The sequence below is a fragment of the Carica papaya genome, chromosome 7 (assembly GCF_054855325.1).
Source record: "Carica papaya isolate Zhongbai chromosome 7, ASM5485532v1, whole genome shotgun sequence".
NCBI classification, from domain to species: domain Eukaryota; kingdom Viridiplantae; phylum Streptophyta; class Magnoliopsida; order Brassicales; family Caricaceae; genus Carica; species Carica papaya.
Window position 1 is genome coordinate 8,769,609 of NC_142315.1, and position 25,433 is coordinate 8,795,041.

At 33.5% G+C, this 25,433-nt stretch overlaps 2 protein-coding genes across 9 annotated transcripts; one reads left to right on the top strand and one right to left on the bottom strand.

Moving 5' to 3' along the window:
• Nucleotides 1-231: 231 nt before the first annotated feature.
• Nucleotides 232-11,633, top strand: LOC110806609 (ARM repeat superfamily protein). Of its 7 annotated transcripts, none has more exons than XM_088206938.1 (9): nt 232-357; nt 767-973; nt 1,160-1,974; nt 2,716-2,910; nt 3,001-3,103; nt 4,532-5,190; nt 5,731-6,439; nt 6,889-7,050; nt 11,300-11,633. In XM_088206938.1, the coding sequence occupies exons 3-9, from the start codon at nt 1,324-1,326 to the stop codon at nt 11,311-11,313; spliced, it is 2,493 nt and encodes an 830-aa protein (XP_088063064.1). In that variant the 5' UTR covers nt 232-357; nt 767-973; nt 1,160-1,323; the 3' UTR covers nt 11,314-11,633. The 7 variants fall into 7 exon arrangements, with proteins under 7 accessions (XP_088063064.1, XP_088063067.1, XP_088063062.1 ...); XM_088206936.1 differs by lacking the exon at nt 232-357 and adding an exon at nt 364-545; XM_088206935.1 differs by lacking the exon at nt 232-357 and adding an exon at nt 364-538.
• A 322-nt stretch (nt 11,634-11,955) lies between these two features.
• LOC110806603 (Protein kinase superfamily protein) lies at nt 11,956-18,112 on the bottom strand. Of its 2 annotated transcripts, none has more exons than XM_022031517.2 (6): nt 17,665-18,112; nt 16,208-16,539; nt 15,600-15,735; nt 13,649-13,785; nt 13,212-13,335; nt 11,956-12,745 (listed from the first exon to the last, which is right to left on the bottom strand). In XM_022031517.2, exons 1-6 carry the CDS (start codon nt 17,765-17,767, stop codon nt 12,198-12,200), a joined length of 1,380 nt encoding a protein of 459 aa, XP_021887209.1. In that variant the 5' UTR covers nt 17,768-18,112; the 3' UTR covers nt 11,956-12,197. The 2 variants fall into 2 exon arrangements, with proteins under 2 accessions (XP_021887209.1, XP_088063074.1); XM_088206948.1 differs by having other exon boundaries at nt 16,208-16,562.
• Nucleotides 18,113-25,433: the final 7,321 nt, after the last annotated feature.

The following is a 25,433-nucleotide window of genomic DNA, read 5'->3' on the forward strand; positions in this document are numbered from 1 at the left end:
ATTTGTTGTTTTCTTGTTATGTTTTTTTTACTGCTTAACATATGTTGGTCATATATATATATGTATTGTAATTTGAAAAAACAAACTGATTATCTAACCAAAATATAAATTATTTGTCATTACTTTGTAATTTTAAATTTTAAATTGTGACTAAATTTTGTCACGTGAGATGAGAATCGGAATCGTATAACACAAACAAATGCATTCATACATGCTGGATAACTACTGGGACCCACAACCCCCATCGCGACGCTCCCCAAAATTCGAAACGCGAGACTGAGCGCGGGGACTTGGAACTTGGAAGAACTTCTCTCTCTCTCTCTCTCTCTCTCTCTCTTCCTCGAAGTTTGCCACCAGGTTTTCAAAAAAACCAATCAATCTAAGTTCAAATTTATTTCATTTGAATATCTACCTTTGTTTCTTTCAAGTCTCCTCTTTATGGATTTCCAGTTCGCTGATCTCAAAGCTATTAATTAGTATACTTGAACGATTTTCCATACATTTTTGGTTTCTCTTCTTCTGCTACTGCTAATCGACTGTAAGAAGTTAGTTTTTTGCTGTCTTGTTTTTGAATTTGATTTTTTTTGTTAGTTCACAAATCTGTTCTTGTGGTAATAAACTGTAAGTGCTGCCGCTATCTTCGTTATATGTTTGCCATTTTAAAGTTTTGAGTTTTTTTTTTTTTTTTGAAGATAAACAGTTGAGTTTTTCTCTTTAAATTGGTTATTGTCTTCTATTATTGATTCTCTTCTGGCTTTTTGTCTAGTATTACTGAAATCCAGTGTTTGCTTTTCCTGGGTTTCCTTTGAGTGATCATATTGGATGGTGTCGACGAGTTTCTTGCTTGTTTTCTGAGACATTTGGGAGAAATAGTAGAAAAGAAGACGGATAACATCTGTGTTTACTCTGGTTTCTTGGTCCTAAGGGAGCTATGTAGTGTCTTTGCGTCTTGACTCTCGCTAAGTCTAAAAGCGTAAGCTTTATTATTTTTCTCTTTGGCTGTTTTTTTTTCTTGTCCTCTATTGCCATCTTGAGAAAATTAATGAAGCGTTTAGATAAAAGGCTCTTTTGCCTAAGCAAGTGTTATTTTCCCTCCTTTGATCCGTCAAATGTAAAGCTTTATTTGCTTTTTATAACTCTTGTCAGGATGACTTTGCAGGGTCCGGTACAGTGAATAACCAACATTTGGCATCACTTTGCAGATACAATTTAGGCTGTGAAAATTGATGGCTATTTCAGGAGTTTTTTCATTATTCTTGTAGCCCTCGAACAATGCCTACTTTGGAGATAAAAGTCTTGGCATGATTAGTATCTGATAGCTAAATGAAGGCACATTCGCAGATGAAAGTGAGGGGACCTGCTAAGGTCAACTCCCAGCAGGTGATTTTTGAGCTCAAGCATAAGGTTCTTCTTGCACTGAACAAACTAGCGGATAGAGACACCTATCAAATTGGGGTTGAGGAGCTTGAAAAGACAGTTGAAAATTTGACCCCAGATAAGGTTTCCACATTTCTATCTTGTATATTAGATACTGACTCAGAGCAAAAGAGTGCGGTACGAAAGGAATGTATCAGATTGATGGGTACATTAGCAAGGATTCACAAGGGTCTTGTTGGTCCACATCTTGCTAAGATGGTTACTAGTATTGTTAAGCGGCTCAAGGATCCAGACTCTGTTGTGAGGGATGCTTGTGTGGAAACAATGGGAATGTTGGCTTCTAAATTGAGTAGTTATGAAGATCAGAATGATGGGGTTTTTGTTGTGTTGGTGAAACCACTTTTTGAAGCCTTGGGTGAACAAAGTAAGCAGATGCAGTCGGGTTCAGCACTGTGCTTGGCAAAAGTTATTGATAGCACCCGTGATCCTCCCATTTCAATTCTGCAGCGAATGTTAACTCGAACTACAAAGTTGCTGAATAACCCACATTTTATGGCAAAACCAGCAGTAATCGAGTTGAATAGAAGCATCATTCAGGTTATTTTCAAACCGTATGTGCATAACTTCAGCTGCGCCATTATTATGGATGTTCCCTGACATTGATGTTGCCAAATTCTGTTGTTCTTTTTCTGCTACACATATGATACCATACACCTATGCTTGTATTACATTAAAGTGGTTCTAATTGTTCTAAATAGGTACGATAATTGGGCTCTGTATATGTTAGCTAGTTTTGCTCATATTATAGTTGTTCTTTGTATAATTTATTGTCACCTTTCTTTTTCCTTTTTTGTTAAAATAAAAAAGTTTTGATCCTCGTTAAGATTATTTAGCATTTGGTTAAGAGAAAAAACTGTCTATCATTTACTGGGGAAGGTGAACATTTTGAAGTCTATAGGATAGGTTTTGACACATACTTTGTACATTCTGAGCAACATCTGAATCTGAGGTTTAGCTCTTTAATTCTTAATGCATTAATTCATGAAACTGGACACCTTTTGTTTGAAGGAATTTTGTTCAATTATCTGAATGTTTTTTCATGGAATTGTGTATTTCGTAAGACAACATTTTAGCACGTCTTCTAAATATGAGTAGGTGCTATTTTGAATTCTAATAGTACAAGAAGATATTGTCATTAGTAATTTGGCGTTTTTGATAATAGATTATGTTTGAGTGCACTGCATATTTGTAAGCTTGGTTAATTTTATAATTGGTTTAGTAAATATTTCAGAATATGAGTGCACGATCAAACTGATGCTATCTTAACTTCCAATGCAGGCTGGAGGGGCTGCCACAAAAAGTATACTGTCAACAGCAATTGCTAGCATCCAAGAGGCTCTCAAAAACAGTGACTGGACAACACGTAAAGCTGCTTCCATAGCACTGGGTGAAATTGCTTCAGCTGGTGGCTCCTTTTTGGGAACTCTCAGAGCTTCCTGTATCCGTTCTCTCGAGTCTTGTCGCTTTGACAAGGTTGGTGTTCTTTAAGATCTGTTCTTGTGAATTTCATCATCTTACTGTAATTATACTGGATTAGTTAGGATATTCTTTGCTTTCTTATAGGTGAAACCAGTTAGGGACTCAGTGCTGCATTCCTTACAATACTGGAGAAGCCTTCCTGGACCTGATACGCCTGAACCTTCAGAAGCTGGATCATCTATAAAAGGTTTTATTTGCTGTTGATTCTCATGTGACAGAACAGTTATATTTTTATAATGTATAGGATTATGTTTGGGGCCTGATGTTGTTCGTAAAGATAAGAGAAGGAAAATAAAATTACCCCTGTTTTGGCATTTGATTGCTGGAACTCGAAAAAAAAATGTTTACCATTTGCAGCTAATGATTCTCTTCATATCTCATTAGAATGGCTCAGATTGGTGGTGCTGCAGGAAAGAGTTTCTTTTTAAAAGACTTTGTTTTTAGTTGCTGTCATTAAGGCTTAATATTAGTAAAAGCAAGTAAAGCATTTTGTAAATTGGCTTGCAAAAAAATTGTTTAGGATCTTGTATTTTGTATCTGTGTTTGGTAATACTGGATTTAAAGATATTACGAGAAGACAATTGATATGATTGTACTTTATATAAGAAAAGTTTCCTTTTACATAGGATCAACTACATTTAAATATATTAAACTCTAATCTCTTTTAAAAGATTGTATCTATATTTGACAATTAATTTGCTTCCTCCGGGACTGGAAGCAACTTTTGTTGCTTCAGAAAACAGCCATGTGGATGCCTTCCCAAAGCAGCCAATATTTTCCTTTTCTAGTTAGATATTTTAGAAAAGCCAATTAAGACGCACATCATCAAATACTAATTCTCCAAAAGTAAGATTACACTTTGAGAAGCAACTCAAGGTGCACCACCAATGGATCCCAATTTTATATCATGCACGGCGAAGTCCGAATTCTTCCGCCTTCAATGTTTGTTTTGAGAAAAATACTCATAAGAAACAAATTTTCTTTCTGATTTATTTTATTTCTGTAAGGAATTACTTACTGCAGGATTTTGTCAATGGCCAAACAAATGCACATGTGGGTTTATGTTTCTTTGAGTCTTGATGCCCTTAATGGTCAGGATGCTTTATTGCTTGTTTTGCTAACTTTTCAACTCAGACTTGTTGGCAAAACGTTTGCAAGCGTCTAAAAAGTATCAGAAATTATATTATAACATCTTTGTGGAACATCACGTTCTGTCTCAACTTGTTGAAGTCTAGAGAACTGAATAAACTGAGTTGAATGTGATTGTAAAATATCCTGTTTAGTTATTAAGCTGATCATAGGGTGATGGTTGCCCATGTTACCTATAGTATCTCCTTGTCAAGTGTTTGGGCTACTTGAAAAGTTCACTTGACCGTTGAGTACTTCATTGTTCGTACCAGTTGGACCTGGTCAATATTCTCAGAATTCTTGATTGTGGTAATGATAGAATGTTGAAAAATTTTAATAAAATTGTATTAACAGAAGTGAAATATTTTAATGAAACTGTATTGACAGAGAACTAGGAAGAGCTAGTATATACTACTGAGCAGATCTTACGTTTCATGTTTGAGAAGATACATTTCTTGCCATTTACTTGTTGGCTTCCTTTCTACAGAAAATTTCTACGGAGGTGACTGTAATGATCTCATCAGTACCAGTGACTCTGGACAGAAGGGTGTTAGTCTCAAGAAAGCTGCTGTGGACTCGGCTAAAAGAATTCCTCTCTCTGTTAAGAAAACATCTCAACATTATGTACAAGACCCTCAACATTCCAAGACAGATGAGTGGCATATTGAGATTGCTGTTCCAAAAAGCCATAATGTTTCTTTGCCAGACCTTCACAATGAAGAATCTGAGGGTAGTTGTGTCACAAAAACACTAGAAAGAATAACAGCTGACGTTTCATGTATGCAAGATATTCCATATGAATATATACCAATGGATGATAAACAAGAGTGTTCTTCTGTGTCCAACCTTGTTAGTGAAAACTACGAGACAAAATCAGTTACAATTTCTCATGATTGTCTTCAGGAGGCTGGCTTACTGAAGCAAATGGGAAGAAGTCAACAGTTTAAATCTGCAGAGATTAGTAGTGAGGACCAGTTGTACTTGGGAAAGATGAGGGATAGTAGAAGCCTTGACTCTACTGTAACAGACTCTGGTTCCGAAATTACTCGTGGATGCTGTTCACATATGGCCAATGAAATGGTTTCCATTCGTAAACAACTTCTGGAAATAGAAGCAAGACAGTTAAGCTTAATGGATCATCTACGGGTAAGTACCTTAGTATTTCTTAGATATCAGTTCAAAAGGACTAGATAATCTATGGTGTAAACTCCTCTGCATTACTCTCTGTTGTTGCATATGTAGGTCTGAATGATCTTAAGACACTAACCAAGCACCTAGTTTTAAGTTCCATTTTGGTTAGCTTCGCGACTTGGGGCAGAGATGAACAGCCCAGCATGGCTTTTGTCGCAACCAATAGTAAAATGTCCTGGTTTGCTTCATTGATTTTTTCTTATCCAGTAAACCATGATTATGGTTTTTTGTTGCCTATACTTACAATTATCTACTTTGATTTCTTGATTCTGGCTAATTTGGCCTTGATGTAAATGCCACTCCACTATAGAATGGTAGAATTTGCTTGCTTTAGTTCTCATACGTAATCCATCACTGGAGATTTTTTTATTCTTTCAGTCTACAATCTTGAAGTTCAAAGTTTTTTTTTTTTGAAAGTATAAATGTTTGCTGATGCATCTCAAAATACCTGGAAGCTTTCTGATCCATCTAAAAAATCCTAAATTGTTTTTTCAGGTGTTTTCATCTGGCACGATGGATAGCTTATCCATGTTACAGTCTAAGGTGTTAAATTTAGAGTATGTAGTGGATCGAATAGCTCAAGACCTTGTGCAGGGTGGCAGGTATTCTGATTTATCTGGCTCTAAGATTATTAAGCCGAATCAAAATGTTGCTTCACCCTGCTTCTCTACATGCACTCCAAGGCCTTCTATAGACATTCGTAATCGACAATCTTCATTGTTGCCTGCCAAGAACTCTGAGATTTGGGAGGAAAATGTGCTTGAGACAAGAAGAAAGAGCAATGTTGCTAAACAGAAAGCAGAGATGTGGACCAATCATACCGTAAAGGCTATTAGAAATCCCATAAGGAAGGACATGCAGAAGAGCACAGGACCAGGAACGCAAACCATAGGCCAGATGAGAAAAACTGATAATATCTTTGGTTCAGCTTTGGGTCAGAATATCAGACAAAACAATACAAACGGAAATAATGGCCTATGGCAACGTGTGAAAAGTTTTCTTTGTGAAGGGGATCTTGACTCTGCATATATTGAAGCTCTCTCATCAGGAGATGACCTGATTTTGGTTGAGCTTCTGGATAGAACAGGTCCAGTATTGGAAAGTTTATCCCAAGAAACTGTAAGCGAGATAGTTGGTACTTTGGCGTCATTCCTCCTAGAACAACGATTCATCAACTCCATCATCCCATGGTTGCATCAGGCAAGTTACTATGCTCATTATTTTAATTAAACTTAAGTAATTGACATCTGTATGCCCTGGTTTCACTCAGTTTTTGATGGTAATGCTGGATATATACAGTGGGCTTTTTGGATGGTTGAACTTAACAATACTAGTTGTGAAGCAAGCAAATTGCTATATGGTGCTTACCTAGGATGGAAAACTGAAAGTACATATATATTTCCATATATGTATCTCTTCTAAATTGGGTCTTGTATCTTATTCTACTGAGATAGTTTGTACCACAAGTTGGATAGTTTTAGCTAAAAGTTTAACTTGCTTAGGTTGTAAAGCTGATCGGTCATGTTAGCTGAGGCAGAGGTGATAATTTGTTTAATTATTTATTTAGTATATAAGGCATGTTCTATGCTAGCAGCATTTTCGTAAAAATATTTTGGACAAAACTCACTAGATGAAATTCTTAATTTTAGGTAGTGGAGTTGAGCACAATCAATGGACCAAATCTACTTGTTCCCTCTGCAAAAGCAAGGCATGAGTTCTTGTCTGCAGTTCAGGAGGCTTTGAACATGGAGTTTTCTAATCCAGTGGAGAGAAGATCAGTCGCTCAACTTGCCATGAAATTGCGTCAAGTATGGGGTAAGGAAACATCTTCCAATTATGCAGTTTCTTAATGCCTATATGATATGAAAGTACTAGTTATCAATCTGGTTTATGTGCGTATAACTTGTCCTACTAAAAGGAAAAAATTAAACTTGAAAATTACAGTTAAAGGCAAAATCTGTTTGTTCCCTTCTTACTTCCAAAGCAAGATAACGGTAGGAAAAATATAATATAAAAAAGCACTAGTTTCAATTGAAAGTTTTATATAACTAAAAAATTTAAGAAATTGCATAGTTTCTTTCTAGAATTTTTTCTTTTTCTCATAGTAAATATACTTCTAAATATTATTAATGATAGGCTTACATAGCAAGAAGCATTGATACAAGTAAAAGTTTGAAGTGCTAGACTGAAATTAGTTAGTTAAGAAGCTGTTAAACGATTATAACTGATATCATGATAAGGTATTAGATTCGTTAGAAAGATGTATAAATGGAAAAAGAGATGCAAAGAAGTGACATAGGTGGGGAACGGGAATGGATCGTTTTAACTCCTGGAACCTCACTCAACGTGACATCAAAAAATTTAACCACCTAATTTACCTCCTTCCCCTCTCTCCTCCTCCCCCTACTTGAAATACACCCAACAGTATGAATACAAATTCAAGATAATTGAAAAAATAAAAATAATAAGAAAAAAGTCACAGGTTACCTAATAAGTCGATTTAGATTTTCTGACTCAACAAGTCTTTCGAAGCTCCCTATCTTAAAAAACTTGAAGAACACTCTCAAAAATTAGTCAAAACTAATTTAGAAACAACGCAAAATTTTTAAAATTTTATTGAACTCAAGTTGTAATTACAAGCCTTTTTATAAGTTGTATTTTACTAATTCTATTCGGAATAAGATTATATATTCTTACTTGAACTCTTAAACATAATTTAACTAAAATACTTAAACAAAAACATTAAAATAATTAAGTTTTATCTAAACTTAATTAAAATAATAAAAAATAATTAAAATAATACTTAAAATATTCTCATCTCCTTATCCAAATCTCCATGTAGCTTTATCTTCCTTGAACTTCCAATTTGAGTGGAATTTTGTTATGTTTCCGATACCAAGATCTTGTCACTGTGTGCTTATCTGAAATTTCTGGTTCCATAATCTGCTTCTTCTCTTTGTTGCGATTTCTTGAGCGGATTATTTTGTGAAGATAAATTACAATTCATCAAAAAGAGGTGCTACCTTGGATTTCATTAGAGAGAGTTCCAATCTCGTACTTTAAAATAATATTCTAACTTTTTTCATTAATAGTAAGCACTCTCCTTTATATAGAGATTACAATTTTTATTTAAGAATGTAAATTTAATTAGAAATACTCTATTAAAATATTGAGAATTTTACACTATTTAAGAATTAAATACTAATGAAAAATATATATATTATTTAGGAATTTAATATTAATTAGAATTTCAACTATTTAGAAATTTAATACTAATTAAAATTATATATTTAATTGAACGTCAATTTTTTATGCTTGCTGCACTTTCTATATTTGTATTCATTACAAATTTCATCTTCAATTTTGCACTTTAAACACATAGGATAATTTATAAAAGTCCTTGCAACTTAAAATTGTAGGAAAATTAGGAAAAAATGGAGAAAAGAACCCCAAATAGGACTTACCATGTGCCTGCCAGCCTAACCGTGCTGGTGGCGTGCAGGATAGCTTGCGCTTGGCGTGCGGAAGCTTCCTCCTCGCGTGCGCAGTCGCCTGGGCATTTGCCTGGGTGCGATGGCACATGTGTAGCTGCTACATCACACATGTGCCATCGCTGTGGCGTGCGGTTACTGCTGCCCGCACGCCCTGTGCGCTGCCTCACATGGGAAGCAATCCTGCGTGTGCGAGTGATCCTTCCTACTCATGTGGTTGCCCGCACATGTGCCAAAGGAGGGTCACATGTGTGACATGTGTTGTCTGCATGTCTTTTCAAACGGGTACCTTCTTTTGGGCTTCAATTGTGATCTTGTTAATCACCCATTCTTGTATTAAGAGATTGAAAATATTTTAAAACTTCTTGGTCCAGCTTCTTGTAATTGGACCTAGGGGCAATTGAATTTGATTCTGATTTGCCAAAGTCCATCTTGGACAATTGTAGCCTTTCCTTCTTGAAACGGAACAGGAATTAAGGATGACTTGCTTGCAGCTTCTCCTTTGTCAGCACTTTGAGTACTTGTTATGTTTGGGATCATGTCAAGAAAGTTATGCATGAATGAGGAATTTAATCTTTCTCTCCTCTACCTCTTAGCCTTCTTATATTTCTTATCTTTCTTCCCTTTCCCTTCTTTGCCAATCTCTGAATGCCCAACAGATACAACTCGGTAATCAAGCATTGCCTCTCCTTTCCCTTCTCTGCTAATCTCTGAATGCTCGACAGTTACAACTCGGTATTAGGCATTGCCTCAATAAAAGAGAATGGTAATAGATGAAAGTAGTTGTAGACAGTGATGTTGATAGAATTGATAAATGGTGATTGTGATGGAGGTGAGGTTGGTTCATATGATGAGTTGTGGTGCTGCCCACTTAATCAATTTGCTTGTTATGGATATCCATTATATCATGGAAAGCTACACAAGTAGTTATAATAGTGATGGCAATTCCAACTAGGGAGGGTATCATTTTCATTAACGGGGATTTAAAATTGAGTTTTTAAGCACGTCTAGAATGTTGGAGGCATAATTACGACTAAGCCAAGCTAGCCAATGATGGAGCTATAAAATCTCTTGGCTAGTCTATATGCCTAACACTAATGAAATTAGTTTAAATAATAACTATGACAAAGTAGTGATTGTAGGGATGATTGTGATTTTTATTTGTAGATTTAAGTTAATGGTTGTTATGGTTAATAATGTAGGACAATGTGTTTATAAGTCCTTTTATCTTATTTTAGTATTTTTGTCTTACTTCACTAAATATTTAGATGATAAGGTTTTTATGGATATTGTAAGATATTACTTATACTATAGCGGGTAATTTTTTTCACCTTATGAGAGATGAAAAAATGTTACCCATCTTAATAGTGTTCTAAAAGGACCAAACTATTTTCAATTTATCTTCATTTCTATTCCTTGATAAGAATGAATAATGACGATCACGAATGACAAGGTTGTCATTAACACCATCATTGTTGTCATAGTTACTACTGCCACTGTTGCCATCATCATTGTTATCATAACCTTACTACTACTGCCATAACCACTATTATTATGCTATTGCCTCTATCATCTTTGCTGTCTTTCATCATTGCTACTTTTGTTTTTACTATCATTGCTATTATTGTCACCAGTACTATTCTCACTTTCGTCACTTTAATTATTGTCACCACCACTCTTACTATTGCCTTTACTATTGTTGTTGTTATCGTCCTTATTATATCCACCAACACCATTACCATTGTTGCATCCGCTAGCACTATTTGTGTTATTTCTATCATTATACCACAGTTATTACCACCATTGTTCTAACCATTATGCTTACGTCCATTTAACCATTGCTACCACCATTGTTCTAGCCATTATGCTTACGTGCATCTAACCATTGCTACCACCCTTATTGTTGTTGCTACTGCTGCCATAATCATTGTTTTTATTGTCGCTTTCATACCAAATGTGGGCATAGTTGTCATCACTATCATTTTAGCATTATTGTTACCACCACCTCCATTTTAGCTGCCATTACCAACACTATTTCCACTATTGTCGCTCCAATAGTTACTGCTGGCAGCATCATTGTAGTCATTGTTGCTGCTTATCTGTCACTATCCCTATTACTGTTATTCTCCTCCTATTGTCACCACCACCTTTACTATCATTGTTAATATGAAGTAAGAGAAAAGTGATACTAATCCTCTATAATATTACTTTTTTTCTTCCTCAAATGCTCAAAACGTTTGACAGCATAAAAATATTCTCTATGAGAAACTTATCCTATATAGCTGCTTTATCTTAGCAAACTTAATGCCTGACAATGAGGTACTAGCATTTGTTAATAAAGCAATTTGAGTAGTTTGGGACAATGGGTATTCTGGAATCCACATGGTATTTGATCTTGTTTAAAGTTTAGTCTTATTATAGTCTAATAAAATAATAACATAAAAGTTGTAAGACCATCCTTACCCAACATGATTTCATGTCTTGTATAGTATGTAGTCAAATACAATGATAACATATCAGTTTTTTTTTTCTGAAGTAAAATATAACGAACAGCAAATTTCACAATTTTGCAGGAAAATGCGCCTGAATATTGGATCTTCTAAGGCATTGCTGCGAGTCATAAGGTTTCAGTTGCGTCTTGGAGCTTATCAATCGTTAGGTCCTTGGATGTAATTTTGGATCTCTTATCTTTGGAATCTGATTAATCATCTCATGACCAAGGAAAAGCTTTCCTAATTATTATGACTCTTTTGGCGCCATTTTGTGTTCTGTAAAGTCCAGAGAACGTTGTTGTCTCTTTTTCATGGGCTTTTCTTTTAGTGCATTTCTATTGATTATTGAAAGCATTTACTACGTTTACAAATTAATATTTGAAGTAATAATCTCTCTTCGCATCGTCTTTTCCTTCTTCCTGGTTCAAATCATTCTGTGACAACACATGCAAATTCATAAAATGATCTCGGTAGAGATTTATACAGGCTCCCTTTATACAATTGTGGATTACACTATGATCCATATATACAGCTAGTTATGCTTATGTGGTTTACTCTTTAATTCCAAAATGAGCAAACTTGCCAAATGCAGAATGGACTGAAAAAACAAGTGGTGGTGTTATTGATGCAGTTCCCATTAAGAGAATACAATAACAAGCATTTGAATAATCAAAACTCTCACTTTTTCTAGGTTTCATTCATGGGTATAAGTGCTTCACTGAATCTGAACGCCCAAGTAACACCAAAGTGCATCTCAACCTTGGAAAAAATAGAACCACAGCAACAATTTGCAGCTGTAGCAGGGGAAAAAGGAAATAGATGTTCAAAATTATAAGTGTGCTAATGCTTCAGAATTGCTTTAGACACCTCATATTTCACTGGAAAAGGAGAGAAATCCATAGCATTTCAAAAACACCAAAATGGATAGATCTCTTATACAATTGCAGCTTCCATCCATATTTGGTACATGTTCATTGTTTTAACTTTTGGTGGAAACTGTTTTTTTATCAGATTGTGAAGAGGGAGGAAGGCTGCAGGGATTCCAACCATCCGGAGGTTCACTCTTGCTTCTTCCATTTCCTGGTTTCTTCCTTCCCGCTTCCTCTTCTTTATTTCTGTTACTTCTTGTGCTTTTAGCAGTATATGGTGAACTGCTTGCGGCTTCATATAGTGTCATGCCACTGCTTGCAGTTCGAAGCATTGCCTCATCATGGTTTCCTTCCTCGAAATGAACAGTCTCAAGTATTTCCACCACTTGGTTCATAAGTGGTCTCCCTTTAGGGTTTTGGCTAAGGCATTGGTATGCCAAATTAGCTACTTTAAATGCAGTTTTAGCAGAGTATTGCCCTTCCATTCTAGGATCTAAAATCCTCAGAAGCTTCTTATTATGGTTCAAGAGCGGACGGGCCCACTCAACCAGGTTATGTTCTCGGCTAGGTCTACTCTTGTCCATTGCCCTCTTTCCAAGGAGCATCTCAAGTAGCAGCACACCAAAACCATAAACATCACTACGAGCTGTTAAATGCCCTGGAAGGATCAATTACATATTTCAGCTCACAAACTATCTTTGTTTATCAAGGTAATCCAATGATGTTACTTACATGGGGTATTACACAGGAAAAATGTTAGTTGAGTGCAAAAATAGGTACAATGGACGAACTTATAACAATTAAGTTATATCTTAATGAGAAAAGTGAGTTACTTTTCATGGATATCAAGATGTGTTTTCGACTCGGAAGCAATGTAACCTTATTTGTTTTTTTTCGTTTTTTTTTTTGCTTCCACCTATCTATGCAACAAACATGAGTACTTGCAAAAAAAAATTTCTTTTCTCGGTGGCTATAAAACAGAAATAAATTGACATATCTTCTAATGGTTACTGATTTGGATTACTAATCTGCCATCTTGGGAGTTATAATGAATATGTAAGAAACTTAAAGATTCCACATGACATGAAATATTTGGTACAAATTGTCGGATAAAACCTACTTACCAGTCATTACATATTCAGGAGCAGCATATCCATATGTGCCCATCACACGCGTTGACACATGGGTCTGGTCTCCCATTGGTCCATCCTTTGCAAGCCCAAAATCCGAAAGCTTGGCATTAAAATCCTGTATTTTGTTACTGCAGTTTCAGTAAAAACATTTTTAAAAAATCTCCATTGAAAACAGCTTTTAATGGACACTTATTCATCTGCTTCATTTGAACTAAAGCCACTGGTCCACTGGCTATATATATTTTCTTTCCTTGAAGAAAACAATAGCATTTCTCTTCAACGACCTTTGAGGGAAAAAAACATTCAAAATTGACTCAAAATAAAAGCACATTCTTTCAGATGGCTAGAAGTTCTAAAATTTTCCAGAAATGACACATATTTGACTGTTATAGGAACAACAAAAAATTAGTAAAGCAAAGACAACCAACCGCATCCAGCAAGATGTTTGATGTCTTGAGATCCCGGTATATAACTGATCTTTCAGCAGTGTGAAGAAAAGCAAGCCCTTTTGCTGCATCCAAAGCAATCTTCATTCTTTTTGACCAAGTCAATGTACAACCCACCCCTTCAAGCCAGAACAAAAGGATGAATCAGAAAGAGCATTCCTTTTTATGTGGCACTCCTAGATATGCATGCAACTTTCTGGTAATTTTCAGCAGGAATAGTACTTTTAGGAGATTTTAAGAATTGAAGAAATAAGCTATTCACATAAAGGAGTATCAAGGCTGCCACAAGCACCTGAGCATAAAGGTACAAAAGTAGTTCAATTCCTTTAGAAATTTAATTGAAAGTTAACTCTCCTGTTACCAAAGGCCAGCACATGACCTGTGAGTAGGACTCGCTCTGATCTCATCTGTTTTGACTGTTCAACTCGGTTTGACCAATCCAATTCACCCAAGCCATTTTAAGATTTCAAGAACTGTTCTTCCCCGATTCAGACCTATTTCTAACATTTTTGACACAATTTCTGTTCTTTTGAGCTCTGTTTAATCAGATTCACACTATCTATGATTGATTCTTTTTTTAATAGAAAAAAGAAACTAATACTCAAAGGCAGCAAGGGGGTGGCAACCAATTTCCCAAACATTTACAAGTTTAACAAAGAGAAAAGGTCAACAAGATCTGCAAAATATATCCCATCCAATATAGAGTGATCCTTAAACAAGACATGTAGGGTTCTAAGCCGATGATCCTCTACGGAAGTAAAAGAGGAGTTTCCGAGCGCTATATTATTCCTCTCTTTTCAAGTGCCAAAAGATGGCATGGGGGATAATGGCTAGAAATTTCTTTCTATCCTTTGCAAAACCTGGCCAGGTCCATTGTTCGCCCTTGATAGAGCCCCTGATCATGCAATTGAGGTTAAGTACGTTGAGAACCGCTTTCTAGATCCACAGAACCAGATAAGAAGATCGCTTGGGGACTCATTATTTCCAAGACATAAGAAACATCAGTTCACTAAAATTTTTCCTCTCCTTTTGAGTTGTCAATGGTTAAAATACTTTCCTAAACTGCCTCCTGCGTTAAAAAGCAGTTCTAGGGAATGCCTTCCTTTTCCAAACTTGCTTCTAGAGGAAATAGTGCAAGATAAAATGCTTATGAAAACAAGAATTTCGAGATTGTTCAAAAACTTTAACCCAAATACAGGTCTATAAAGGTTCAGCTCCAAGATGAAAATAAGGTACAAACTTGTGCATTTCTAAACTTGTCTTAGCTACAGAATTTCATATTCCTTTCCAATTGTTTGTTTTTATATTTGCCTTTACTGGCAATGAAAACCTGAAATTTCCCAAATTTCCTTCTGGATGTTCCAAATCCAAGCTTGTGTTTTGTGATCTTTCGACACTTCAAAACTTGAGATATGTTTTCTTTTTTCAACTAGAGGGGTATCACGTGAAGGAGTTTACCTAGATGTGTTCAAATAGATTAGAGATTTATTTAATCAAGTTTGTCATTTTTTTAGTAGAACGGATAACATAAGGAGTTCAGTCTTTTCCTTCTATTGGAAGATACCTCCCTTAGCTTCTGATTTTTGTCTTCTGAATAATATTCCTTCTTTTATAGAATTAAGAATTTTAGTAGTATTAGGATTTTTTCTGGGTTAAGCCCCTAATTGTGCAACTAGACATATTAACCCTAATTCATCCTTTATCAAATAGCATAAGCTATATACAGACCATATGGCTCAAGTGAGCTTTTGTAGTTCTAGACATTGATATAGAGAGAGAACTAGGGACTTGATTCAAAAAATGGTAAGGATGGCATATGCTTTCTGTTTGCTAAACCTATCAATGACATCACAATCTTTAAGGGCCACTAGATTCACATAAATTCTGCTTCCTTCACTAAATCCATAAAGTAATAAAGGAATCAATAACTTACTGCGGAAAAGATGTTTTTCAAGACTCCCACTAGCCATGTATTCATAGACCAACAGTCTATGTTCATCTTCACAACAGTAACCAATGAGCTTCACAAGATTTGGGTGACTGAGCTGTCCTAAATAGTTTACTTCAGCCTGCAAGAAAAGAAACGCAATAAAGAGATTAATAATTAACATAGTTAAATTATTACAATAATTCCTTAACAGCACTAAAGTAAATGATATTTAACTTTCCCCTGTTTTGGTTCTTTATGTGAGTTGAAGAAATCCAACTGTCAAGTAAAAAAGGAATATGATTTGACAATATATTTCTCTCCACCATTTATTATGTCACACTTTTTAAATCCATTGGTCATGCTTGCAGCCTATGATTGTCTCTTCCATTGTCTTTCCTTTACATCCTATCATGTTTTAAGCCAACATATTGGTACTAACCCAAATCTAACGTCTCATACTCTAATGCTTCCTTCGTAAATATATATTATAGAATTATATGAAATGGACCCGAGTTTACAGAGTAAAGTAGCCTCAGAAAAACTTTAGATCCATAACATCAAATATTCTCAAGAAAATAAATGCACTAAAGTGTACAGGAGAAAGGAACTACCAGCCATTCCCTGTCACCTTGGAATCCCTCACGATTAAGTTCTTTGATGGCCACTTGGGTGGTCTTGTAACCGGGCCTCACATTCTCATCTATGACTCCTTTATAAACAACTCCAAATCCACCTTCACCAAGGATGTAATCTGGTCGGAACTGCTTTGTAGCCAATCTCATCTCCTCATATGTAAAGATATCAACATTTGTGTATCCAGGATTTTCTAGGAGATCTTTGACATTCTTGGGAGCCAAGGGAGTGCAGCCTCCAGTTTTAGTCCCTGCCGATTCTTGCTTTTGTGATTCAGTTGGAAGCATGGCAGAACCCAGTCCTGATTGAACTGGATTCACAAGGAAAATAATGCTGTTAAACCACATCGTATTGAGAAACCACATCACACACAACAAGCACACAAACATACAGGTAACTGAGCGTCTGAGCATATATGCAGTAGCATAAAGATGCCTACTTCAAGTACACAGACAGGCAGATGAGACAAGCATTTCAGCATGCATCATCACTTCAATACTAGTCTTCACTTTTCTTTGTGAAAAATATATACATATGACCAGACAAGAGGAAGAAAAAGACTGCACCAATGGAGAACAAGAGATTTTCCTAAATGAAGAAAATAAACAAGAAAAGAAGAGAGAACGGATTCCAATGCAGAACCTTAGACAAAACTATTTGCAAAAATAGACAAAAAAATATTGCTATAAAGTCCATGTGCCTTAGAGCAGAAAGAGGAAAAGAAAAACGGTCATCCTACCCAAAGAAGCATAGAAGAAATAACACAGTTGTAAATAATTTCCACAAATTTCATTTTGCTTAGGTTGAGAAAAGGTTGATAGCACAAACTATATAACTAACAATTTTTTGTTTTTCTGTTCTTGCCTACCACCATGCAATCTGATGAAGATTCAAATTTACAAATTTCTTCAGTTGATTTTTGAAAGTTAACAATGCTGCCCCTAAAACATTGCAGCTCTTGACTAGAACTAAGGATACTGAACAGAAACCTGAGCGGGAGATCGGATGGGCTATGCTTAGGGACCATAACTCATGATAATAAACAAAATCACCGTCAAAAATATATCATCAATTTCAAATTTAATCAGCTTCTCATAAATTCATAATCTTAGATGGCAGAATACGAAGTGGTACATAAACAAAAGTCGTGCATTATTAACATCATAACTCTACAAAAACACATTCATTTAATTTGCTTTCAAACCCTCAACCAACTTGCAAATAATATTCAAAACTAGAACTTTCCCCTTCCCCCCACCTCTCCCGCCCCTTCTTAGGATCCGAGCAAGAAAAGAAATTAAAATGAACACAAAGAAACAAATAATGAATATGATGATCCTAGTAACTTCCGATACATAATTTAAAAATAAAAAACAAAAAAATAGAAACAAGCCCAAGGTTAAATTAACGAGCATCTGGATAATAAATAGAGTACCTGGCATCTGTTCTCGTTGCTGTTGATTTTGATAAGACGCTTTCTGGTAACGATGATAATGACGATGCCGTTTCTCTTCCTCAACACTAAAGCAAATCCCCATGAAATCAGATTCAAAATCCAGGCCGGTCTTTGGATTCACATTTCAATCTTCGCATTTTCCTTCAACCTGACTTGCTTGGAAAACTGGGCTCGGATCTGATCTGGGTATGCCCGAATCTCGATTGGGTCGCCGGGAATTCTAAAGATAATCGACAAGAGCCAGACTTTCGACTATGACAGACAACAAATAAATTTTAAGTAGATAAAAAAATTTCAGAAAAGAAAAAGGGGGAAGGAGGAGAGAGAAGTTCAAATGTCGGAGAATGATTCCGTTGGAGTTGATTTTAGGAGTAGCCGCCAAAAACGCCAAGCCAAGAGCAGCCCGACCGACCTCCTTCCAAGCTTTCTATTCCTACATAAATTAGTTTATCCTTTAGTTTTCATTGTTATTACCATTTTGCCCTTCTGTAAACCACTTTCAAATGTATTATTTCTTTATTTTAATTTCTAGTAAATTCTAATAATTTTATAAATTACAAAAAATTTATCATGTATTTACAGAATATATTTTTATACATATTTTATTATTATTTTATCTTTACAATTAATCTTTTTTACGGTATAAATTAAAAAGTTTTATTTTTTTAAGCTTCTTTAACTAAATTATTTTGTTACATTGAGTTTTTTTTTTTTATTATTTTACAGTTAGCTAATCGATACATATATATATTTAGATATTAATTTGAATTTATCAAAATTTTAAACTAAAATTTTTAAATATTTTTAGTGGATACTTGAGATAGTTTGATATATACATTATAAATTTAAAAAATATTGTTAAAATAATTATTTATTAAAATTATTCTAGTTAAAAATTAATTAGTGTTTGGTAAAATTAACTGCACAAATAATTATTACTTTAAAAAACAAAAATTTTGTATTTAATTACAATAAACTCTAAAATTTTAAGTGTAAATTTTCAAAAAAAATTATTATTTAAAAGCTATACATTGTAAATTAAATATGTCAAAAATAAATTTTGACATTTGATTTTCACTAAAAATGTCTTGAGTTTTACTTATGTAATTATAAAAATATCATTTATACGTAAAGAATATAATTAAAAGTACGTTTAAAAGTGGTTTTGTTTAATAAAATTAAATTATGGATTATTAAATTTTGATAAAATTTGTTACTTGTTATAATTTATTTCATAATCTTTTTGCTTACAATTGAATTTTTAATGTTCTTGTAAATTTAAAATATGTTATTTTCTTTTATTTTGAAACAAAAAAAAATTATAATAGTTATATTATATGTGAATGCTTTTAAAGCATGTAAAAAAATAACTCTAAGTAATAAATTAGATTAATACATTAATAATATTATTATACATATTTTTATTACTTTTAATTTATTAATTTAATTAATTAATTAAAATTATTTTTTTAATTTTTTTTAAGTATTTAAATATGAGCTAATTATTTTAATTTTTAATTAAAAACTTCAAAAAAATTTAAAATACGTAAAAAAATATTAAGGCTAAAATTATACCAAAAAGAACATCAAAAACTAAAATATAATAAATATTAAATCTTGATGACTAATCAAATATAATTTTATTAAAATTAAATTATAGCATTTTAAGAAATAATAAATTAAACCTCAAAACATTTGCATGTAATTCAACATTTAGGAGATTTACGTATGCCATTGTGCAAGGTTATCGAAAATGAATGGCATTTTAGTAAAATATGATATTTCAAAGGGCATTTTCGGATATTCGAGTGGTTAAGTTCGTCGTTCAAATTTACTTGAACTTTAATTTGTTTTGGAGGAGTCATGCTCCAAATGATTGGAGGGTGGGGTTTGGCATTTAATGAAAATATTGTCGTGTTATTTTGGAGGTCAACTGATAGATTTAATATTTTATTATAATACCAGAATTAATAACAATAAATTAAAGATTTTACATTATTTAAATTATGAATAATCAGGTAATTTAACCTAATTAAAATAATAAAAAATTTGGTAAGAGTAAATTTTTTATGTATAATAACCTTGTACATAAAACATAGGTAAGATTTTAAAGTAATAAAAATTAAATATAAAGGAGAGAAATAAGTATATAGAACAACCAAAAAAAAATTATAAAAAAAAATGGTAAAAGTAAAATTTTTATATAATAAAAATAAACAGATAGAAATATCATATTTATGTTCCTTTCGGTTTTTAATTCTACTAATTTCACTTTATTAAAGATGGCTTATTGGACGGGTATGTTATTTTTGTATCAATCTTATTAATGTATATTTTTAATTGAAAAAAAAAAACCTGTAAGAAATTTAAATAAATAATCAAAATATAACAAAAAATATTAAGTCTAGTTAAAATAAAAGATAATCGAAAATAATAATTAAATATAATCTACCCAATAGTAAATATAAAATAAAATTATAAATATACAATATTAATTATTTATTTATCTAAATTTAATTAATTTGAGTATAATTGAAAGTAAAAAATTTATTAATCATAAGGATAACGATGCAAATAGGAAACAAGTAGGTCATTAAGTCCATTACATGTCTCTATATCCATCTCGTGTTTATTAATTTCTATCTATAGATGTTTTATGCAGTATTAATTACGAGTTTTACCTACTCTATTTGCCTAAATTGAAATAAATTAGTAAATAACTCCCTCTCACACTCTTTTTTATGTTTTATGCATTATAACTACACATGATAAATGTGTAATATTGCATGAGTTAAGAAATAGTGAAATTCTGTTTTTATATATATATATATATAATTATATGAGAATTGTTAAGTCATATTGGATCATATAAATCTTGTAGAATAAGAGGAGCAAGAAACTCAAAGTTACAAACATCAATCAAGATTATAAAGTACCCTTTGAGCTAATAAATGGATAACCATGTTAAATCTCTATAAATTCATGAATAAGTAATTAAAAAAAATACAAACTACATATCAAATATCATCAAGAACAAGACTCAGTTCGAAGTAGGGCATTAAAGTAAATTGCATATACTTTAGGCATTTCCTTCCATTTGTATTGAGTTTATACCTCTTTGTTGTACCACTTGGTTATCTAAACATGATAGTTAATGCTTCAACTAATTTAATAAGTGAAGATATTGTGATTAAAGTCATGGGTACAAGGTCACAGAACCTCTATTGTTCCGTGCAAATAACCACTAATCATGTCTAATTATTTTCATTAAGTGAGACATCGTAATTTATTTTAAGTATATCAACATGTAATGAACACATCTAGATGATAAATTATTCTCTTTAACCCATGTATTTCACTTACGTGGCCAACCATACTATTAATTGTTATATGATTTTTTTGACATGTCATCTCTTAATCAAATCATAAAGAGACACCCAATTTAACATGATGAAACCATTGGTTTCTACACCATAGCTCCCATAAAATATAAAGCAATCATGAAAGAGTTATCAAGGTAAACATAGGAAGACATGTAGCAAAGTTAATTCATTATTGTGAGTTGTATTATCATATGAATAAAGATGTATTTATCACAAACTAAAAGTTGTAGATATAATGACATCAATTTATTTGTAACAAATGGTATCTAACTTTTTAGCTCTTTTTTTTTTCAATTTAGTCAGTGGTATTTAGACTGTCATAATCATCCTATTAGTTTTTTATTTTTCTTTTAAATGATTCCTTTGATTGACTTATGTGTTAAAATATATGAACAATTGATATGTTATCACATTATGATAGCTAATAATGTAACGAAAAGACCCAAGGCCTTTTCGTTTTCTAGCTACATGGTTGTCCCACCCTGATTTCCCTAACTTAGTTAGGAGGAGTTAGAGTAACACCCTTTTCCTTTAGGTTAACGTTAAAAATTTTATTTCTTATGTGCATGATTGGAACGTGAACGTGTTTGGCCATGTCACTAAGAGGAAATGCATTCTCATGGTGAGATTAAATGGGATCCAACGGGTATTAAAAGAAATATCATTCTGATAGGCTTCAAGAGCTAGAGCATTCTCTGAAAAAGATTCGGATGAGGTGTTTTTGCAAGAAGAAATATTTTAGATGCAAAAATCTAGATGTAATTAGATTTTCTTAGGAGATAGGAATACCAAATACTTTTACTTTCAAACCATCTCAAGGAGGAAAAAAAATAAAATTAGTATGTTGAAAGATGAGATGGTGTTTGGACTACGGATGGTGAGTAGCTTAAGAGGATTACATCTTCTTTTTTTAAGAACTTGTATATGGCAGATGAAGGACACGTTTCGATGTATCACGTGAGGGGTTCATTCCCAAAGCTTACAAATGTTATAGTAGTTAAGTTAAATGTTGAGGTGACGGAACACGAAATTCACAATGTGTTGTTTGATATGTACCTTATGAAAGCCCCTGATATCGATGGTCTTCAAGCGGGCTTCTTCCAAAATCAATGGGGTGTTATGGGTGACTTTGTCTGTGTTATGATCAAGAGAATTTTCCAATGTGAGCAGTTGCATGTTGATATTAATAAGACCCTTATTATTCTCATTCCAATAGTGGTTAAACCAAAGAGTATAAAAGAGATTTGAGTGATTAGTTTATTAACAGTTTTATATAAAATTATTACTAAACTAATTGCTAATAGATTTAAGGATCTTGTGCCTTCTTTTATTGGTCCTACTCAAGTTAGTTTTATGGCAGGACAAAGTATCACAAATAATATTATTATTGTGATAGCTTAAAAATATCTTCGAGTTAATTTTTTATTTTTAATATATTTAATTTAGTCTTTATATGTATTTAGAAATATATAATATGGTTAAAAACATAATTTAGAGTCAGATAGAAAAAGGATTGATAAGGATGAAGAAGCTAGAATAAGCATGAAGAGATATGAAAAAAGGTGAGAGCCTTTTAAATGAAGTTGTATAATGAAAAGTGGTAATTTTTAGATAAAATAACATAATAGAAAGTAACAATTTTTAGATGAAATGACATGTGAAAAGTGGTAACTTTTAGATAAAGTGACATAACAGAAAGTGACAATTTTTAAATGAAGTGACATATGAAAGTGATAACCTTTTAAATAAAGTGACATAATGAAAGGTGACAACTTTTAGATAAAGTGACATAATAGAATGGTGATAACCTTTCTCTCGTGGCTCTCCACTCCTATAAATAGGGGATGAGAGAAGAGAGGAAGAGACATTCCAGATGAGAGAAAAATAGTGAGAAGCAAGTATATAGGTGAAGAAAAAAGAATGAGTACGAAGTGTGTGATTTTTTAAAGTATTGTGAGATTTTAGATAAAAATCTTGGAAAAATTCTACTAAATTTATGAGAGCAGAAGAAGAGGAAGAGAAGAGAAAGAAGACTCAAGATCAAAAGGAGGTTATAAACCATTAGAAATGTAAATATTTTCTTAAGTTTTGATGTTTAGTTTCTCTTTGATTTTTGAGATTAGTTTTTGAGTATTGTGTTGGATATTTTTGAGTCAAGAAAATAACCAAAAATTATCCTGATTTTTAAGAGAAAAAAATCATAAATAAAGCCAAAATTCTGTAAAAATTAAGATTACGACTACTAAAGACCTAAGGTAAGTGGATATTATGAATTCATAACCTACATAATTTTAAAGTATTTTACGTATTTTTTGTAATACCCAGAATTAATTTTTTAAAAAAATTAAAATTAATGTATAAAATATAATTTTTTAATTTATGAATTTTTATTTAATGTAAAAATTAGGAAAAATAGGTGGAGGATGAAATTGAAAAGAATTTTGGAAAAAATGGGTAAAAATTTGGGTTCTGTGGGTGTTTATGAAAAAAAATAAAAAACTAATAATCAAAACATAATTTAAGAAAAATATATCACGTAGGACCGCCCAGTCAGCAGCCTCGATGAACCGGAAAGCGCCACATGACAATGCACGCTGACGCGGTGCCACGTGGGAGGCCATATTGGCAATTTGTGTACCCGCGATCGGACAGTCCAGATTTGTTCCTGTGCGTGTGGACGGTCTGGATCTGTTCCCTCTTCAGGTGTAATCGTACGGTCCAAATCAAATCGAGATAAACGGTTCAGATTCATTTTTTATTTAAACACGATCGGATGGTTGAGATCAAACGCGATAGACGGTCCAGATTAAAGGAGACGGATATAAATACCTCACTTCACACCGAACCCTAACCCTATCTGTCAGCCCCCTGTCGGAGAAGAAGAACCAATCGCCAGGAAAGGAGCCGCCCGCCGGCCGCCGCCACGCCGGAGCGACCTCCGACCGCTAAAAAAGGTAAAAATTTCTTATTCGCTCGAAATTTAATTTTGAACACCCTCATGGCTAAATCGGAGCAAAAAAACTGACAGATAAGCCGAAAACAACAGGTAAAGCCCGGCGGTGCCGCCACAGAAAAAATAAAAAATTGCCTTCAATGAGACCCTTTTCGATTCCTGTTTCGTGCGATTTTTTAACCATTGTATTCACCATTATGTTTTCCATAGGTTAATCGAAGAAAAATGCGCAACTGCGATGGTGAGCCGGTGGAGCCGTCGCACTGGAAAACTCTGCCGCTGGTAAACTTTTGTTTTTCGACTTTTTTTTGTTCAACCGAGACCCTTAACGTATTTTCTTGCAGGGATAAGTATAAAATCGGCCGAAATCAGCTGAAACTGGCCATAAATGGTCAGTTCGAGGTAAACTGCCACTGCAAATGGCAGTGCCGTCGCCGAAACACGGTGGTGTTGCCGTGTTGGAATTTCAAAATTGGCTGGAAAAGGGTTTTAATATCGGTTTTAGATTTTTTAGAGTATTTTTAGGTACTTGGAGCATGTTTTAATCTTCAAAGAAAAATTCAGGGAACCCGGGGACTATCAGTAAGTGCAGCTGAAAGGTTAGTGTTCGGACACAGATTCGCGTAAGAATCTCTCACCTTATTCGTTGTTATGGAATTAAAGTTTAATTATAAATAATACGGTATTTTGCATAATTTAGAAAACTTCAATAATTAATTACAGGTTACTAATGGAGCCGAAATTGGTTATTTATTACTGTTTGTCCTGTTTTAACTAATTAATTGATTTTATAATTTTAGATGCATAATAATATACTGGAGTTGATAAGATGATTCAGTTGTGTTTCCTTTATGCATGTATTGCTTATTTTGCGTGATTTACAGTTAAATTGTGAAACTGAAAATTAGATGTAAACAGAAAATCGCTTGATTAAGTGAATGAATGAATGATAGCTTTACTAGATATCTTGGGAGATGGTAGACGAAGTAGGTGCATAGGAAACCCTATCATGAACGTTGTCTCATACCAGACGGGGTATTGAGGATTAGTATTTTGGCACTCATACCAAACATGGTATGAGGATGACCCGTTTTACCCTCATACCGGACAAAATATTGAGAGATATTATTTTTGGTGCTCATATCGGACGGGGTATGAGGACGGCCGGTTAATTGACAATGTTAAATAAGGGTTCACGCATAATATGGACATTTCTATAGACCCCCATGGATACCAGTAAGCAGATAAAAGGTGAAAGTTGTTGTTCTGGTTAATTGAATATGAGATCATGATATTGTTGTGTTATTGCTTCTATAGGTTAATTTTGTAAATTTCGCTACGTTAAGTATACAATGTAACACCCCAACCCTTTTCTTTTATTATTATTATTATTTTATTTTAATTTTTTGTAA